Source organism: Tamandua tetradactyla, chromosome 1 (genome assembly GCF_023851605.1).
Source record: "Tamandua tetradactyla isolate mTamTet1 chromosome 1, mTamTet1.pri, whole genome shotgun sequence".
NCBI lineage: Eukaryota > Metazoa > Chordata > Mammalia > Pilosa > Myrmecophagidae > Tamandua > Tamandua tetradactyla.
In genome coordinates this window covers 93,222,038-93,241,709 of record NC_135327.1, presented here as the reverse complement: position 1 = coordinate 93,241,709, position 19,672 = coordinate 93,222,038, and the positions used below count along the sequence as shown (strand labels likewise).

At 38.8% G+C, this 19,672-nt stretch overlaps 2 protein-coding genes across 7 annotated transcripts in view; one reads left to right on the top strand and one right to left on the bottom strand.

Annotated features, from left to right (window-relative positions):
* Positions 1–227: 227 nt before the first annotated feature.
* Positions 228–12,893, bottom strand: FKBP14 (FKBP prolyl isomerase 14). Of its 3 annotated transcripts, none has more exons than XM_077120780.1 (5): positions 12,744–12,893; positions 9,519–9,739; positions 6,122–6,273; positions 3,364–3,491; positions 228–516 (listed from the first exon to the last, which is right to left on the bottom strand). In XM_077120780.1, exons 2-5 carry the CDS (start codon positions 9,713–9,715, stop codon positions 358–360), a joined length of 636 nt encoding a protein of 211 aa, XP_076976895.1. In that variant the 5' UTR covers positions 9,716–9,739; positions 12,744–12,893; the 3' UTR covers positions 228–357. The 3 variants fall into 3 exon arrangements, with proteins under 3 accessions (XP_076976895.1, XP_076976903.1, XP_076976890.1); XM_077120788.1 differs by lacking the exon at positions 12,744–12,893 and adding an exon at positions 12,130–12,195; XM_077120775.1 differs by lacking the exon at positions 12,744–12,893 and adding an exon at positions 11,849–12,096.
* Positions 12,072–19,672, top strand: part of PLEKHA8 (pleckstrin homology domain containing A8) — a 74,633-nt gene continuing 67,032 nt past the window's right edge. For all 4 annotated transcript variants that reach the window (XM_077120739.1, XM_077120755.1, XM_077120747.1 and 1 more), the window contains exon 1: positions 12,072–12,497. In XM_077120739.1, coding sequence (XP_076976854.1) covers positions 12,458–12,497 — 40 coding nt within the window. In that variant the 5' untranslated portion in view covers positions 12,072–12,457. The remainder of the gene's footprint in view (positions 12,498–19,672) is intronic.

The following is a 19,672-nucleotide window of genomic DNA, read 5'->3' as shown; positions in this document are numbered from 1 at the left end:
GTATCTAACGTGGAGGAAATAGAGGGAGGCAGATATATAGGGTGTTGATTTGTGTTATAACCTGGTCTGCTGTTGTGGAATATTCCCATTTGTAATATTTTAAAATTACAGGTAAGCAAATTAAACATAAGGCTTCATATGTGAAAGTGGAAAAAGGACCAAACGTCTCCTCTTCAAAGATAAATTTTTTCTTCCCAATAACTCTCCAGAAAGAAATAGGCACTTAAAATCCTTAAGGTTTTCTTTAAATAATATATAAAATTAGAAAATACAGCAAAAACAGAACCTTGTTAAAAAATAAAACTTATTTAAAGGTGGTTGCCCTCTTGGTGCTGTATAAAACAGGCAGACATAGCTCTATAGCTCATCATGTTTATATGTAAACTCCCTGGCAGATATAAATCCATCATTGTCTTCATCTTCTTTATCAAAAATATCCTCCACCAAAACGTCATGATGACTTTCATTCACCACTGCACCATGCTTTTCAAACTCCTTCTTTAAATATACTTTAACCTACAAAATAGTGAATCTTATTAATAATTCTGAGTCATAACCTACTCTGATTAAGCTAATCAATATCAAAGACATACATATTAACTGCTTTATGATATATTTCTAATAGTAAAGGAATTATAAAGAATTTTCCCCTGAAAACCATTGCTAGACTGCTATAAAAGAGACACAGAATATTATTTAGAGGCAAACATAAGGCTTATATCATGTATACAATCCTTCTATCAAATTATATTTGATATATATATATGAATGACTTATATCATCTGAAAAACAGCCAGTCAAGCAAACTACTTATTCTTAATCGGAGTTTAAATAAAGTCAAGCATTTAAAAGACCACAAAAGTTTCTATTTTCATCCAGATGTTTAAAAACAAAAACAAAATACTGCTCCCAATCATTCACTAGATTCACCATAAGGCAATTCAAACGTATTTTCACTCTAAATTGTATGTTTGCTCCTCCTTCTGTTAGACAAGCCATTTCAAACCCTCCCTCCCACCCATAACATGAAAACATAAAACAAATATTTTTAAGATTAAAGTGAGTTAATGCAGTAATTAAAAAAAGAAAAAAAAATGATCAAACTGGATGTATTTATGTAGAATGAATCTCCAGGATGTATTGTGTGAATAAAGCAATACGCCAAATGCTGCATATTATAAAACGCTATCTTTTGTATAAGAAAGGGGGTAATAAGAATGTGTATTCTAATTTCCTTGTATTTGCATGAACACTGGAAGGATACATTAGAAACTAATAAATCTGGATACCTGGGGAGGAGGGGAAACAACAGGGTGGAAGAGGACATGGGTGGGAGAAAGACTTCTTAATGAATATCTTTGTATATTGTATTGATTTTTGAACCATGTGAATACATTATATATTACTTTTTTTAATTAAAAAGAATTAAAATCTATCTTGGATAGAAAAAAGTTATGTATGACTGGAAAGACTGTGAGATGTTAAAAATTTCGTGGTTGTGGACCATAATCCCATGGCTCTTAACTTAGTTTATTAGAGACAATAATTTCCTGGCCATTATAATTAAATTGATCAAAACATAAATAATGACTCTTTTATGAATATAATTTATCATACATTAAACCATGAAAGGTCTATTTTGAAATTAAAAAATCAAATAACCTCTCAAGAAGCATTTTATGACCTATTAGGATAATAACCATACTGAGCAGAATATATACATGAGGAAAATACAATTTGGATAGGTTTTCAGTAGAAAAGAAATTCACATTTCTTCTTCTAAGTAGGGACAGGGAGCTTGGAAGAGAATTCTTCCTATATTCTTTAGAGCACTGTTTCCAAAGTGGGATATAGTCCCTCTAATGGATGAGAAAGTTGATCTATTGTGATAAGAATAAATAATAGAACTTAAATTTGTATTATCTTTTATCTTATCCTTTAAATTTTTCTATTTTTGTTGATTTTATGAATGTAAATAATAGCAGTAGTGTATAAGCATATTTATGTATAAATTATAAAAAATATTTACTACAAATAGGGGCACATAATCACAAAAGTTGAGAGCCTAATTGCTATAACATATAATTAAAAAACTGAACATTATTAAATCAGGGCAGACTGACAATGTCTTATTTCTTTTGTATCAGAAAGTTATATGTCCCTTGATGAGATATTATTAGCATGTCAAAAAGAAATACCTATCTTAAAAACCTTCCTATGTTTAGAATACCTGTCTCCAGTCTTTGTCCTATAATACCCTTCTGCAGAGCTCCTTTCTCTGAAGCTCTCAGTTTAACCATGTCATCCTCTCATTTATTTACAAACCCTATAAGTACTTCCATCATGGCATGTATTAACCTATACTTCATAGGACACTTATTTATTTCTATTTCCTTTCCTGACTTAGGAGCTCCCCAATGGCACCTCAATATTCCTGAAAATCCTGGCAAGCTCTTTGCTTCACTGTAACTCCATCTCTAAACCAGAGGATAGAGTATTTCCTTTTCTTTTGTTTTAGAAGAGAAGGAAGACTTTTAGCACAGTCTATTTTACACAGTGACTCTCAAAGAGTAAATAAAGATCAGCAGCTTCAGCAATACCTGGGACTATGGTAGAAATGTTAATTCTTGAGCCCAACCGCAGACATACTAAATCAGAAACGGCACACTTGTATTACTTCATGGACTGTATAAGGAAGAACAGTCTTTGTGAAGCTGTGAAGCAACTTTGTGACCAAGGGACCTGAGTTCTGACCACAGAGGCCAGGACAGAGGGTGTAGGCAGACAAAAAAAACAAAAGGCTAAATATCTACTTTCAGGTATATGTAGCAATGGCTGAGGAAGCCTAAATTATAAGGAGAAGCCACTTCTTCCTTTCTCTTCACTCAAACCCCAGAAATTTGAGAAGCCTGGAAAAGGTCTCCCCTATGGAGAACACGGGCTAGAACCTCCTTTCCTTGGGTGCCAACCTGAACCAAATTGAGCATGTGAGTTACTAGGAAATCACTCAGAAATGTATTTAACAGTCATTCCAGAGTTTTAAATAACAACTGCCCACATGAGACATTTTTCACAACATCTATGTTTCTTATACAGTAACTCCAAAATGGGAATTGTCTTGGCAAATACCCAGGGTAAGATCAGCTCATGAGCCCTAAGCACTGGGAAGAAAGAAAAAGTAAAAGACTGAATGATGTTTTTTAAGTCTCAATCTATTTCTTTCTAAAACAATAATTTCCTATGAAAAAGTCAACTTTCAAAGCACTGGTATTTTAATAAATCTTAAAAATGACATTTTACTTCAATATATTTCTTTTAAAAGTGAGCTACAAAAAAAAATAAACAGGAGTAAGGGAAGTTTACCTCATCTTTAGAGAGTCTCCAATCATCATTAAGATCCATTTCTTGGAATGATTCATGGGATCTTGGTCCATTTCGAATCTCCAGGAGATCAATGTTGAATATCAGTGTACTCTCTGGGGGAATTTTACCTGACATGAGGGGAGAGGGGAAGAGTTTTATTAAAAAGATGCAAAAATTTTAATGTTAGAAGACTTATGATATGGACAAAATATTTTAATTGAATTAAATGGAAATAACTTCCTAATTTGTCACATATCATAGAAATTACCTAATGGTCTCGGTATTACATTTCAAATATAATTAATACATTGCATGTCAAGAATGACTTAAAGGGCTTTAGATAATTCAGAGTTAATTATGTTACAAATGATTTACTAACTTTTAGGTCAGAAAATCCTGACCTAGAAGTACATGTAGTAGCGGCATTCCAACCAGTAGGAGGCAGTATATTATTGGGTGAGCTCTGATTTTATATTGCCTAGGAGTAAAGTTTAAAACATCTGCCCCTCTAAGCCTCATTTTTCTCAACTGTAAAAATGCAGATAATAATATTGCCCCATCTCACAAGTCTACTGGGTGGATAAAGGCCACAATCCATGCAAATTACTTACCATTATGCCTAATAAATACTAAGCTCTCAGTATATGTTAGATATAATTCTTTTACAGGCTTTAAAAACAATGCAGCAAGGTTGAACATATTTCAAAAAGTAAGGAAACATCTCCGCTATAGAACTTTTTTACACATGTTGAAGAAATGTCATAGGAATTGGAGGGGAGAAATTAAAATGAATTTCTGAGAAAAGAGTTAAAAGTCTTTGAAAGTGAAAAGAGGTTTGTCAAAGTCCCAGGGACTTGTAAATAAAAACCTTCTGGGAAGTATGGATACTTTGTCTCAAACTTTTCTCCTCATAGCCATACTTAACACACTGGCACGGGTAAATATTTCTTAGTCGCCTCTCCTCTCCAGAGCATTTCCAAGAAAGAGCATTTGTAAGATCAAAGAGAACAGCACTTACACCGTGAGCCGATGCCTTTCCTATCTCGAGCATTTCCAGGAAAGAACATTTCTAAGACCCAAAGGGAACAACACTTAAACTGGGAGCCGATGCGCACCATTTCAGCTCTAGACAGAGAAAGGCATGCACTAGGTTGTCGGTAAAACTGGCATCTTCCCAAAGGAGGCATGCAAGCATGATGCTAAAAGACTACAAAATTTAGGGTTAAATTCATATGGAGAAGAATTAGTTTCATGGCACTCCGTTCGAAGGAGGTGATTCAAGCTTAGATCTCTACATGTTATATAGTCGAACTGAATTAAAAATAGTACAGCAAAAGAGTCATGACCTAGCACTACAAACAAATATTAAAGGTGAGACAATAAAGATTCAGGAAAGTGAAATAATACTTTTCAAATATCAGAGAAATGTGTTCTAGATACTTGATTTTCTTCTCTAAAGACGATTACAATTAAAATAAGAATTGAACCTAGTTAGTAATGTCTATTAATAAGATTACAGAACAAGCCCCATTTTAGATTAAATAATGTTTCACATATGGCACCTAATTTTCCTTTTCAGGAAACTAGACATAGGAATCCAAATCTTCACTTTATAAATAGTTAAGCTTAGACCTAAGGATGCTGTGAGGTCTATATTTATACTATGTCAGAGTTGTTCTTTTGTTTTGATGAACAACTTTTTTCCTTATTATATATGTAATACAAGCTCATTGTAGAGAATCTGGAATACATAGAACCAGAATTAAAAATAAGTCCCTGTCCCACAGTCCGTTATTAACATTCTTATTTATTTCCTTATTATTCATTTTCTGTGTGTATACACTTTTCCTAATACTTAGTATCTTAGTATATATACTATAGCTCATTTTCGATTTTTATACATAACATTATATCATAAATGTTTTGTATATAATTTTTTTTTAAATCTTTGAAAGTAGCATTTTTAATAACTGGACCATTTTTATTCACCTAAATCCTTATCATCGTTATATAAGTTGGTTCCATTTTTTGCTGTTAGAAACAATGCAGTGATGGACATACCTGTTCACAAATCTTTTCCTGATACCTGATTATTTCCTTAGGTTAGATACAGGAATTATAGGTCAAATGCATATAAACATCTTTAGGCCTCTTATTAGAGGCCTAAATAACTGGAAAGCTCACAGGTTCCCACTTGAACGACAGGTATATTATATGTCCCTGCTCTGGAACAAACTAGCACTGATCTCCAGCCCAGCTAGCCTGCTCGCTTTTGCTTTGGGACACAGGGAAAACTAAACTCATCTATGTCTCTTTTTTTTTTTTTTAAATAAATCATTAAAAACTTCATAAAGAAATTTTAAAACAAAAGTGAAAAGAACCCCAAAGGACTTTGCCACTGGAGAATACAGTTGCAAATGAGTCCCATGTCGACCATATCTAAAACCGCATTTAATGTAGCTCAAAGGTGCAAACCAAGATATTTATGTTGAGTAATATTTCTTTTTGTATTGTTAGAATGAATAGGTGAACAATGTTAATAGAGTTCTCATTAATCCAATTTTCAATTGAGATATTATTTTACTTTACTTTAATTGGCCATTTTAAATGAGACCCAAAACATAATTTATATTTTCCAAAGGAATGCAAGTTCTCTATTTAATTCTAAGAAAAAAAAAGTAGTAAACACTAACTTCTGTCTCCTAATTCAGAGAAGAAGAACTCTAGTGCTATGGTAAGAAATGTGAAGTGTTCTTACCTTTCCCTTCTTTTCCATAGCCCAGGGCCGGAGGAATGATGAGCTTCCTCTTTTCTCCCACACACATTCCCTTTAAGCCCTGGTCCCAACCTTTCAGAGCCTCTAGAATGCCCAGGGTAAACCAAATGGGCTGGCCGTTGTTATGTTTGTGACTATGATAGAAAGAAAACATGTTACTCTTTAGTAACTGCAGGTTTTTTAATGCCTTGGTACATTTTTCCCACCATAAGTAAATTATTTGCTTAGACGTTAATGATAGCAGCTTTTCTTTATTTGCACACACACACCCAAGTCAATTTTATGGTGATTCAATTGACTGTCCATCTTTTTTGATACAAATGTCACATAGTTGGTTCACCTAGATAAGGACAGAGGGAATAATAATATAAATAATGAATAATTGTTTGAGCATTTTCTATATGTCAGGTATTATCCTAAGTTCTTTGCCTCTTTTAACTCTCACAATAATTATACTCATTGTATAAATGAAGAAACTGAGGTTAAGTGTGCCAGTAATTAACCTCAAATATACCTGACACCAATGTCTGAAGTCAGAACTGTAGAGTGATGCTGTCCCAGGAAAGCAACTAGGTTGCAGAACAGTGAGAAAGTAAAGGAAAATGAGCAAGGCTGGCAAGGGGGATGAGAGGCTAAGGAGAATTTCCTGCCAGTACACACGGGTTCACATGAATGAAGATATTGGGGCGTTAGAAGAACAGCATCTTTCATTCTGCCTACAAACTTTCCTGCTTTACTGCCTGCCCACTGCTCTGATGTTCTATCTGGCTCCCCAGGGGTCTACCTGGGGGATCTGCAGGGAATCTCAGAGGAGTTGCCCTTCAAGGACTAGGGAGGAAGGGCAAGCTGAGATATCTTGGCTCATGGAGAAAAGACAGACCAGCTTAAGAAAATCAATCTGTTGAGCTACTAGGGCGCTTGAGCTCAATAGAGCTCCCTTTTGGTGCAAATAAGAAAGTATCTCTTAGGTAAGAATAGAAAGAAATCACGCTCCAAGCTTCATGGGTACCATAGTTATTAACTCTAGGTAAGGGCCATTTTTCTTTCCATTTTTTGTTGTTGTTGTTGTTGTTTGCTTGTTTCTATACCTTTTCCAATGACCAAGGTAACAAATTCCAACTCTAGAATATTTGAGAAGAATAAAGCAAGAAAAAATATCCACCATCCAGCCCTGACTACAGATTTGTACATTTCTCGCCAAGGCTGAAGGATTTAAGCTGGAGCTCACATAGACTATGGTCCTAGAAATGGCAGGCATGCTTTATAAACTTTTTATTCAAGGATTGTTTCATGGCGCTTCTTCATAATATTTAGTTGCTGACTCCTGATCATTTACAAGGAGGCTGCATAAAAAACGGGCCCCTCAGGAATACCAGAAACTTAGCAGCAAACTGTTCACTAATGTTCTATGGCGACCACCAAAGTTGGCAAAGTTATTTGGTTCTGAGACCTTGAAGAAATTGGGCTGGGTGTGAAGGAGATCAGATGACCAATAAGAATGTAAGTGAAAGTTAGAAATGCAAATCACAATATTGTTTAGTGCCCGCTGTAACACCAGCCTTGGTGACATCTTTTTGAAACCTTTTGTCAGCACTTCTTCATGCTTTGTTACTAACAGAATTCAGAGAAATGTACCATTACTTCCCCCCACCCACCTACCCAAACCACAACTGATTAGGTCTGAATGTTCAGAACAGGTAGTTATCAGAAAACAAGGTCTAGGGGGGCCCAAGCTTTAGCTCATGCCAATCCCTCTGGAATGTTCTCCTTTCCCCATTATTCACCTGGAAGTCTCATCCATCTTTCTAGGCTCAATTCAATTATGGTCTCTGGGAATTTTTTCTCTTTGGCCACCTCTCAGCACATAAATAATTCCAAGCTCCATTATGCTTTGCTAGCATTTTGTACCTTCCGTACTCTGTATCATAAGTTACTCCCTTGTCTCCTTCCCCCTGGGGACCATGTGCTACCAGAGGACAAGGACCTGCTCCTAGTCCTCTGTGCATCCCCAGGGCCTGACTTATGGCCACATAATAAGGTTTTGGAATACAGATGGATGGATGGATGGATGGATGGATAGATGGATGGATGGATGAATGAGAATGGACAGAAGTTACAATTTCTGACCTTCCCCAGTATCCAGCACAGTGCCTAACATAAAGAAAATGCTCAATAAGTATATTTGAGATGGAATTAATTGACCCAGTGATTAGAAATCATAATGCTTGTAAAACTCTTTTCCAAGTTGCACTTTCTTTGTTTATAGAAAACAAAAACTGACAGTATAAAGAACTGAAAATCCCTCATTTTAGGTACTGGATTAACCTTCCATAACCACATCCACACCCACCAATGATGTCTTCTAATTTTAGAAAGAAGCACACCGCTACTGAAAATCACAGTACTGTGCCTTGAGCTAAAGGTCATCGGTCAGAATAAAGATTAAATAAGCCAAGGGAATAGCATCAGCATACCCTTCAAGAGGCAAATAAATGTAATTTTGCTCATGAAGTTTCTGAAAAATTTTAAGTAAATATCATCTATGTCAAATAAAAACAGAATTGAGTCATTTTTTTCCCTAAGGAATGGAGCTTCAGATAGGAGAATTTTTAAGCTTTTTCTACTTATTGCCTAAGTAGACACCTAGATAGTTCTCAGTATTTCTAGCTCTAATTTTAAAATAATAATAATTAGGGAAGTTGTAGGTTTACAGAAAAATCATATAGAAAGAATACAGTTCCCATATACCACCCACCACCAACCCCCACAGTTTTCTCTGTTATTAACACTTTGCATTAATGTGGTACCTTTGTTACACTGGATGAAACATTATTATAATTATACTATTAACTACAGTCTATACTTTACATTAACGTTCACAGTTTGTGCTGTACAGTCCTATGATTTTTTAAAAAACTTTACTGAGGTAATAAATATACAACCTAAACTTTCCCCTTTGAACTATGTGCTGTTAATTACTTACACAGTGTTGCCCTACTATCATCATCCATCACCAAAACTTTTCCATCCTCTCAAATAGAAATTTGTATTAACTCTCCCTTCCCCCACCTTTATTTTAATTGGTCTTTATGAATTTGCATTTTCCAATTACTTTCACATAAATGAGATCATGCAATATTTTTCCTTTTGTATTTTTTATAATAAAAAACACTAACATCTGTATCCAGATCAGATATTTGAATAATGCATTCAAAGGCCTTGGCATACAGGACAGGCTTTTCCCAAAGTAGGATACAGGATATTTCGGCATATGTTTGGTTGCAGTTTTTTTAAGATATGTAAAATCAATACATGCAACCTGTCCCGGGTTGGCATAGGAGGTGGGTTATTATTTTACCTGCAGAGCATAATTACTCACGTGGAGTGAAATAATGAGCCGTCTTTTTCTAAGTAGCCTTCATAGTGCACCAACATCAAATCTCCCCCTTTGGTTCTGCGATGGCAGATGAAAGGTTTCTGGAGAACTTCAATTTTCACTTCAGGTTCAGGAATCAGAGCCCCACTGGAAGAAGTGACTAACAGCGTCAGGACCGCATTCCACATGAAAAGCCTCATGTTGCTGAGACAGGAAAGAAGTTCCTACAAAAGGAGAGAAAGGGCCACTGACTTCATCGAGTTAAGAATGTAGTTTAAGTCTTACGGACAAAGGCCTCTGGCAAGTGCATGACTCCCCTTCTAGCAGACGTGGCATATCTGCTAGCAACAACTTTCCCAGGCTCTGCGAACTCACCTCTAAAACAGTTAAACCCAGACCGAAGCCTGATTGGCTCAAATAACGCAACCTCTGGGAGAGGCAGGTCTCCCATTGGCTTGCGGTCTTGTCCCTCAGCCTCTTCTGGAGCCAATGACGGTGCGACAATGCAAACGGTAGCCGAGCCCGGGTGTGGACAGCAGCCTCCCGGAGGCCTACAACCCCTAAGGGTCCTAGAGCTCCGTGGAATAAGGATTTCCACAATCATGATCACTGGAAGAGTGGTGGGGTGCGGAGCTGGCTGGAAACGCCTCCGGCAGATTTACACCTGTAAAGAATCCTAGCTGACCGAGTTGTGAAGAGTCCGGGACGAGATGAAACCACAGGAGTTGGAAAGACTTGCTTACTCTCATTGGTGAGCGGCCGCCCAGGATTCCATATCCAAGGCTACTGCTATCGCTTACTTAAATCGGCTTATAAACCGTGAAGACTTACTTAGTACTTTAGAGCTTGCAAAGCGGGACATTCCCGTGCAGCTCACCACAACCAGCAAGGCAGGTTCTTTCAAATATAAGTACATTTAGACTAAGAGAGGTTAAGTGTTTTGCTTCGAGTCATTCAATCCCAAAGCAGTTGAGCTCTGCCTTCAAACCAGGTCATCCGATTTATTGCAGGCCCATATTATGTATGGCTGCTAATTTTCACTTAGTGACCTTAATATAGCCAGCAAACATTTGCAATGGTTGCCTCTTTCGAGGATAACCAGGTGTAAACTTCCGCTTCAAATAGTAACCATGGTTATTGTGGTAGTGAGGTTCAGGTATCAGCTTGGCTAGGTGAAGGTACCTAGTTCTATTGCTGTGGACATGAGTAGATGGTATGTGAACCTCATCAGTTGCTGATTATATCTGCAGTAGGCTAGGAGGCTTGCCTGCTGCAATGAGTGGTTTGATTTAATTGGCTGGTGCTTAAATGAGAGAGCTCAAGGTAGCATAGCCAAAGCAGTTCAGCATACCTCAGCTCAGCCCAGGTCTTTGAAGATGCAGAAAGGAATCGCCCCAGGGAAAGTTGTTGGAACCCAGAGGTCTGGAGAGAAGGCCAGCAGAGATGGCCCTGTGCCCATGGAAGAAAAAACCTTAGTTGAAAGTTAGCTGCCTTTTCTCTGAAGAACTATACATTAACTAAATAAATTCCCTTTTATTGAAAGCCAATCCGTCTCTGGCGTGTTGCATTCCGGCAGCTAGCAAACTAGAACAGTTATGAATTTCACATTGTTCATTTTAATTTTTAAAAAGTTTTACATTTTTCTCCTAATTTCAAAAATAATACATGCTTATTGTATCAATTGGGAAAATCTGTAAAGCTCTAAAGTAGGATTTCCAGAGAAAATGCAGAAGCCCAAGTAAATTTGTATTTCTGATAAATAATTGCCCTTTTTTTTTGCTAGATCCGACAATCTCACACCAAAAAAAAAAAAAAGAGCAACGAAAAGACCACTATCCATAATATGTTGGTGCGTGGTTCTGTGACACACACCTAACGCAATGTGGGTCAATTTGTACACTGTTCTTTTCACATAATCTATAGTTAAATCATTTCCGTGGTCAAATATCCTTAGCACATTTCTTTCTCACACTTTAATTTGCATAGGAATCTCACGGAGATCTTGTTAATCATGCAATTTACAGATTCAGTAAATCTGGCTGGGGGCAACGTTCTGCATTTCTAACAAACTCCTAGATGGGGCCAAGTGTGCTTGTCCACGGACAGCACTTCCAGAAAGTAGGCCCTAGAGTTTACATAACACCTCCTTACACTGGTCACACAGTATTCCACAATGCAATTCTCATTCTTTCGGAGCCCTACTGTTGGATACCTCCATTGTGGGGGATCAAACAGAAAGCCTTGCCAAAAACTGGAGCCTGGGAACTAGAGCCCAGTGTACCATGACGGGGCCACGTCGACTCCCAAACACCCGGAGGTGGGACCCAACTCACCTTCGACATCGTGAACAAAGATGTGTCCCACATTCCTCCCCCCTTCTCATCCAGCGCCTTCTCCCTAGCCAGCTTCCCAACTTCTCCCCAAGACTCAGTTTCCCTGCGGGCCCGGCCCACAACGCTTATCTGGTCTCCCCAGCGGCAGCTGCAGCGAAATCCCGGAGTGGATTTTGGAAACGTGCGCATGAGCGTAGTACTGGGCATGCGCGAGCGTGTTTCAGGCCCCTGCCAGGGGACCGCTCAGGTACCGCGGCTGTAGTGCCGCCCGCATCGGTTACCTCAGCTGGCTGCCTCAGTCACTCCTCGCGCCAACCTCCTGCCTGGCCTCCCAGTGGAGCGCGTTCCCGCCCCGCCGCGCGGGCTCCGCGCCCGGCTGCATTCTCACGTGCCGAGGCCGCCGCAGTGACCCCGCCCCCGGGCCGAAGATGTGAGGCAGGCCGGGTGTCCCCGCAGCGGACCCGGGCGCCGGCAGTCGGCGTCTCGGCAGCGCCGGGCGATGGCCCTCCTGCCGGTGCTCCTTGCCTGCTGGGGCCTGGGGCAGTGAGGGGGCCGGCGGCCCTGGGGAAGCGGCCCCGGCGCGGCGGGGACGAAGGGGCCGCGGGCGCCATGGAGGGGGTGCTGTACAAGTGGACCAACTATCTGAGCGGTGAGTGGCCCGGCCGGGTCGGGGGGCGCGCCGGGGGCCGCGTCCTTTGTCTGAGCCGCGGGAGGGCGGCGTCCGGACGCGCATCTCGGGGGGTCTGACTCTCGGCCTACCCCGGAGACCTTGGAGGCCTGCGCGGACCGGGAATCTTTCCCCCAAAGCAGTTCTTTCACAGGACTCATGCCCCTGCTGTACGCGTACAGCCCTTTCATTTTTAGGAAAGCTACAGAAAGCTCAGGTTTGGGGTACCTTGAAAGGCGGGTATTCTCGGTGTCAGCGGGAGGGAGGCACTTAACACCCGGCGGCTGGGTCCAGGAGTCTCTCGAATTCTGCACAAGGAGCCGGTCTCTCCTGGCCGGCGGCTAGATTGGAAGGTTTCAAGTGAATGCCGGCAGTCACTTAAAATTTCAGAAGTGAAAAGATCCTTTGTCAAAAAAACGTCCCCAGTGCAAGCGCTTTCCCTTTGTCACCTTCAGAATTGACTGTGTGCAGACCAAAGTAGCAGAGTTCTGTCTCTACATGTTCAAAGCCCCGACGTAAGCACAGGTCTTTGGTTTTCTCGCCGAGAATTTCCTTCTGTTATACAGACTCAGAATTACCATAAGACGAATGCAAATATTAGCAACCGTTACCTTGCCCTGAAGCACAGAATGGCTTAAGACTAGTACACACCGCACTCCAGTATCTGGAAGTACATAGAAGGTCTATAACTCTTATGCAACCAGCATATAATAAAAGCATTTAATATGCTGGCAACTGTGATAGGCACTTCTTTTGGATACTTAAAAAAAAAAACTTTTTATTATGGGAAATAAGTTAGGCACCCTTAATTCCGCCCCCCTCCCCCACCATGGGCAGGCACCGGGAATTGAACCCGGGTCTCTGGCACAGCAGGCGAGAATTCTGTCACTGAGCCACCATTGCACCACCCACCCTTAATTTTGATAGCAGTGAGTTTGAATATTTGCAGCATCTCTCACAGAGGGGAGATATATTTTCCCATTTCTTTACTGGAAGACAGTGTTTTTAAAGGAGGTAGTGCCCCGATGCTCTGGAGGTGTTTTTAAGAATGCATGTGTCTGGGAAGATGAGTTGGCAGAGTGACTTTGATGAGGTCACACAACTCAGCCAAAAGGTACACCTGTTAGGTGTACCCCAGTCCCTTTCCTATGCAAAGTGTAGTTAGCATTGTGTTATCAGGTTTTTATTTCCAATAATTATCAGTAGAGATTGGGTGAGAAGAGGTGTTTAGAAGATCTGGCCTCGGCTTCAAGGACTGTCAGTGATTAGACTGAAGGCTGGATTTCTGGGCTTCTGAGTCTCTTCTAATGTAAAGAGAGGGGGCTTGACAAGATGATTTTTCTTTTATGGATCTTGAACAATATTTAATTGGTGATCTTTGACCCTTTTCCATCGCACACACTTTTTTCTTTTATCCTCAACACTTCCTCTTTTTTTATCTCTTCCCTCACTTTTTTTTTTTTTTCTTTTTGCCTCTCCCTTTCTTCCTATTTTACTCCTGCTTTCTATATAGGAAGTTCGGTCTCACGTTAAGATTCCTATTTCCTGGTAGCAGATATGCTTTTTTTTCTCCTGACTGTACTTGCATATGCTTCAATTAAGCAAAATTTCGTTAGAAAGATCCTTTGGGATTTTTGTCATGATTATGCAGTACCATCTGTTCTGTTGGAAAAAGATTCTACTTTGTCCTTCCCCAAGTAAGAAAAGTTAATGCTGTAAGTGGTACCAGGGTGGAGGTTCTAAAGAAGAGGGGGAACTAGAGTCTTTGCCAGAGGCAACTGTCTTTTCATCATGTTGCTTGTTGGTAGGCCTGCAGGTCGCTTCTTTGTGGACATACTATTCAGAGAAGCCCAACACACTCTTGAGAAATTTTCCTAGATATACGTAGAATTATAGTTCAGCATTCTTTTTCATTAGCAGATAATTTACTTTGGAAAGGAATAGTCATAACTCAGGAGGAACAAATGGGTTCTTGTTTCTTCTACCCCCCTGTTCAAAGAGGTCTCCCAAAAGAGCATGGTGTGTTAAAGACAAGCCTGTATGGAAACATCACTACTTTCTCCTTTCTGATGCTTTTTTTAAAAAGCAAAATTTTTTCTTGTGGTTTTGAACATAATAACTTTAAAATACATATAATCCTGATCAGATTTCTTATTCATTCTGAATTTCTCCTAAAGGAGTACATATCCCATACTTATTTCTGTCATCCAGTAGTTTGATTTGGGGTATCTTATGTCAAATTTGATTGGAGAAGTTAGGAAATTAGTTTATTAGCTGATCCTTTGAGTCCTTGGAGGATATTGTTCATTTCATTCACCACCCACTGTATGCTAGGCACTGTGCTAGGCACAGGGGAAGAAAGATTGACTGAGGCAGACACAGATCATGCCCTTCTCAAGCCTACAGTCTGGTGGGATAGAAAGACAGTCATTGGATATGTGGTTAGAAGCTTGTTTGAAGTGTGTGTGCTGTCAGGAGGGGAGAAACGGGAATGATGTCTGGTTTGGGGGAAGACTTCTTTGGGGAATAGACTTAAGCAGAGCCTGAAGGGTAGATAGTAGCTGGGGGTGAGAGGGGGCAGGGCAGCCAAGGCTGAGGTAAAGAAAGGAAAGAACTTTCTAGGCACAGGGAATGTCAAGTGAAGGCCCCAAAGCAGAATAGAGACTGGCAAGTTTAAGGAACTGAAAGACGGTCCATTTGTTTGGAGAGCTAAAGAATAAGGCTCCAACTGGGCAGCAGAGGTGGATGGGAGACCCAATTTTTGAAAACATTTTTCAATTGTATAACATATATACAAAGCAAAGAAAGGAAAAAGCAATAGTTTAACTTTTTTTATTGTAAAATATGACAGATATACAAAAAAAAATACATTTCCAAGTTCATTTTAACAAATAGTTATAGAACAGATTTTAAAGTTGGTATGGGTTACAGTTCCACAGTTTTTCATTTTTTTTCTAGCTGCTCCAAGACACTGGAGACCAAAAGAAATACCAATATAATGGTACAGCAGTCATACTCATTTGTTAACTCCTATCTTCTCTGTTATACTCCTCTTTTTTTTTTTATGTATAATAAATACCATATATACAAAAAAGCAATAAATTTCAAAGTACATCACAACAATTAGTTGTAGAACAGATTTAAGACTTCGGTATGGGTTACAATTCCAAAAAAGGCAGTAATTTTCAAAGCACACTTCAACAAGTAGTTACAGAACAGATCCCAGAATTTGTCATGGGCTACCATTCTGTCATCTCAGATTTTTCCTTCTAGCTGCTCCAAAACACTGGAGACTAGAAGTATATTTTTTTCTTTTTTGTGAAAAATAACATATATGCAAAAAAGCGATAAATTTCAAAGCACATTGCAACGATTAGTTGTAGAACAGATTTCGGTTTGGTATGGGTTACTGTTCCACAATTTTAGGTTTTTACTACTAGCTGCTCTAAGACATAGGAGACTAAAATAAATATCAGTATAATAATTCAACAATCATACTTGTTTGTTAAACTGTACCTTCTCTGTATAACTCCACCATCACCTTTGATCTTTCTCCCACTCTTTAGGGATAATCTAACCTTTTCAATTTGGAAGTGGCTGTCGACAATATTGGATGGGGGGTATAACTACTTGATGTTCTAGAAAGCCTGGCTCCTCTGCATTTCAGGACTTATCTAGTCCAGGGACCCATCTGGAGGTTATAGGTTTCTGCGGTGTAACCCTAATGCATGGAACCTTTGTAGAATCTTATATGACACCTTAGGTATTCTTTAGGATTGACTGGAATGGTTTTGGTTGAAGTTTGGCAAGTTATGGTAGGTAGCAGTGTCTAACTGAAGCTTTCATAGGAGTGACCTCCAGAGTAGCCTCTTGACTGTTTGAACCCTCTCAGCCACTCTACCAATATTTTTTACTTACCAACCCATCATAGTCTGAGATGTATCCTAGTATCATATTAAGCCATAGAGAATTGCAAGGCTTCGTTCTCATTCTGGAGTCCAGGAGTTTGGATTGTTCAAATGAGCTGTCCAGAGAGGTTGATTTAGATTGTGTGGTACAGAAAATTTAGGTTTTAGATATGATAAACCTCTCTACCTTTGATCTCATACCGTAACTGGAGGTCTAGAGTACGTACACTATCATCTTTTATCCTGCATTCTAATTTACCTTAGACCCAGCCAGATCAGTTTTATATTAGCTGTAATTGAAGCGTAATCTCTTTTTCAGTTACTTTAAGTGCTATTATATATAGATAGCCTGACATTCAGGTCTTCTGCACTCCATTTCTGGGACCTAGGTGTCACAGAGCTACTCTGAGTTCCAGGGAAATACCAGCTGGGGAGGCCCAATTTTGTGGGCCTTAAAGGCTGATTTAAACACCATGGAGTGATTGTCTATGAGTAGGTGTATGAATGTGTGTGTGTGTGTATGTGAGAGAGAGAGAGAGAGAGAGAGAGATGATAAGATTGTTTAAAAGCTTATGGCTGCATTGTAGAGAATTTTCTGATCATATCTTTGTATCTTAATGCATTTATTGTATTTTGCAAAATATGGTAGTTATTTTGTTTCTCTTGCCTCTCGAGTTAAATTGATAGATGTTAGTTGCTAAATGCTGGAAACAACAAGAAACCCTGAAAATAACATCTAAATTGCTTGCATGAGTGGACCACTAGAATATGGAATGAGAAAAGAAGAAAAGTCTCTTTTCCCTAAAATGCTAGGCAGGCTCAGGTACCTATGTCTTGTGCTTCAACGGAAAATGAAACTATTTGTGTGTGTATATACACTGATGGGCATTGGGTTGTTTCTATTTTCTGACTATTGTGAATAATGTGGCTATAACCTTTATGTACATGTTTTTGTTGAATGTATGTCTTTAATATATATATATTATAATATATTTAATATATATATATTAAAGAGCTAATTCATGGCTTCTTCAACAATCCTGAGCCATCTTCCTCCCTTTTGTATGACAGAATATTGAGCATTCTTGGATTTAGTATCAAACCCTTTCTTCAGATGTTCAAAAGTTTAAACCTGGAATGAAAAGGAAATGGATTAAACACTTTACAGGCACCCATATTGTGTGTCACTTCACTGTGCATTTGTTATTTTCATCTTCCAAGCCCCGTAAGTCATTCAAGGGGCATTATAAATATGCAGGGCTACATATTAATGCTCTGTAGTAGAATTCTGATTCAGGAGCAAAAAGACCTAAATTCTAATCCCAGTTCTGTTGTTGCCAGCTGCAGAGTCACTTTACCATTGTGAGCTTTACTGTCTTCCATGAAAACAATGGAATTTACATGTCAATAATTATAAGAATAGTAAAAATTTATTAGCACTTAGAAGGCACCAGATACTATCCTAAACATTTTACATGGATTAGCCCATTTAATCTTTGCAACAATTTGAAAAGCAGTTACCCTTATTATTCCCATTTTCCATTTGAAGACATTGAGGCACACAGAGGTAGAGTAACTCACCCAGGGTCACATGGTACCTGGCAGAGGCAGGATTACTCCATGGAGCCTGGCTGCAGAGTCAGTGCTCCATTACACAATACTTTTAAAGGTTCTTCCTGCTTGATCCTTATATAATGCTAGTTGATACCTGATTATCTATAGTTAAAGTATATTTGACCTAGAATCGCAGACTCTATTTAGGGTGGAGGGTTGGAAGAGTTCAGGAGAAGGAGGGTTTGAGTGCCCAATGTTGTACTATTCATATATGTTTTGCCACAAAGAAATTTTCTGAGCTGTGCTGTGGGCTTTCTATTTCACAGTTTTAGGTCCCTTTCTTGCCCACTCCACAGACTGGAAGGTTTCTGCCATGAGCCTCAGCTAACTCGGGTTTCATGGCCCCCTCCAGCAGATCAGGTCACAAGCATATTATAGCACTGGATTCCAAAAATAACAAAGGCTTGCATCATGTTGGCCAGATAGTTGTCATTGAGGAGATTCTGTAATTTTGCTTTCCCCCAGGTGGAGGAAGGTGACTCTTGCCTTTATGTGTTTGTATCAGGAGGACGTCTGGAATGTGAGTGATTCAGAGCAAGATTTTCATGATCTCACAGCTACTTTTTTTTTTAACATCTTTATTGAGATAATACACATACCATAAAATTCACCTGTTTAAAATGTACAAGGCAGTGGTTTTTAGTATATTTGTAGGGTTGTGCAACCATCATCACAATTTTAGAACATTTTATCACCCCAAAAAGAAACCCCATTTCCACTAGCAGTCACTCCCATTGCCCCCACCCCAACCTCCTCTCCCTAGGCAACCCCTCACTAATCTTATGTCAGTCCAGATATGTGTATTCTGGACATTTCATGTAAATGGAATCATACATACATGGTCCTTTATGACTGGCTTCTTAACATAATGTTTTCTAGGTTTGTCTGTGTTGTAGCATGAATCAGTACTTCATTCCTTTTTATTGTCAGATATTATTCCATTGTATGGATATACCACATTTTATTATGCATACATCAGTTGATGGGCATTGGGTTGTTTCTGTTTTCTGACTATTGTGAATAATGTGGCTATAACCTTTATGTACATGTTTTTGTTGAATGTATGTCTTCATTTCTCTTGGATGTAATCTTAGAGTGGAATCCCCAGATTATATGGTAACTATTTAAAAATTTGAGCAACTGCCAAACTTCCATAGTGAAACCACTTTACATTCTCATCAGCAGTGAGTGAAGATTTCAATTTCTCCACATCTTCACCGACATTTCTTATTGCCTGTTTTTTTTATAATAGCCACTCTATCAGTGGAAAGTTGTATCATTATAGTTTTGATTTCTACTTCTCTGATGACTAATGCTGTTAATCATATTTTCATATACTTGTTAGCCACTTGTATTTTTCTTTGGGCAATGTCTACCCAAATCATTTGCCCACTTTTAATTAGGTTATTTGTTTTTTTATTATTGAATTGTAAGAGTTACTTATAGATTTTAGATAGAAGCACCTTATTAGTTATGATTTGCACATTTCCTCTTTTTCTATAGGTTGACTTTTCATTTTCTTGATAGTATCATTTGCCGCACAAAAGTTCTTGGTTTTTATGTAGTCCAGTTTATCAGTTTTTTTCTTTTATTGCTGTGCTCGTGGTGTCATTTTTAAGAAACAATCATCTAACT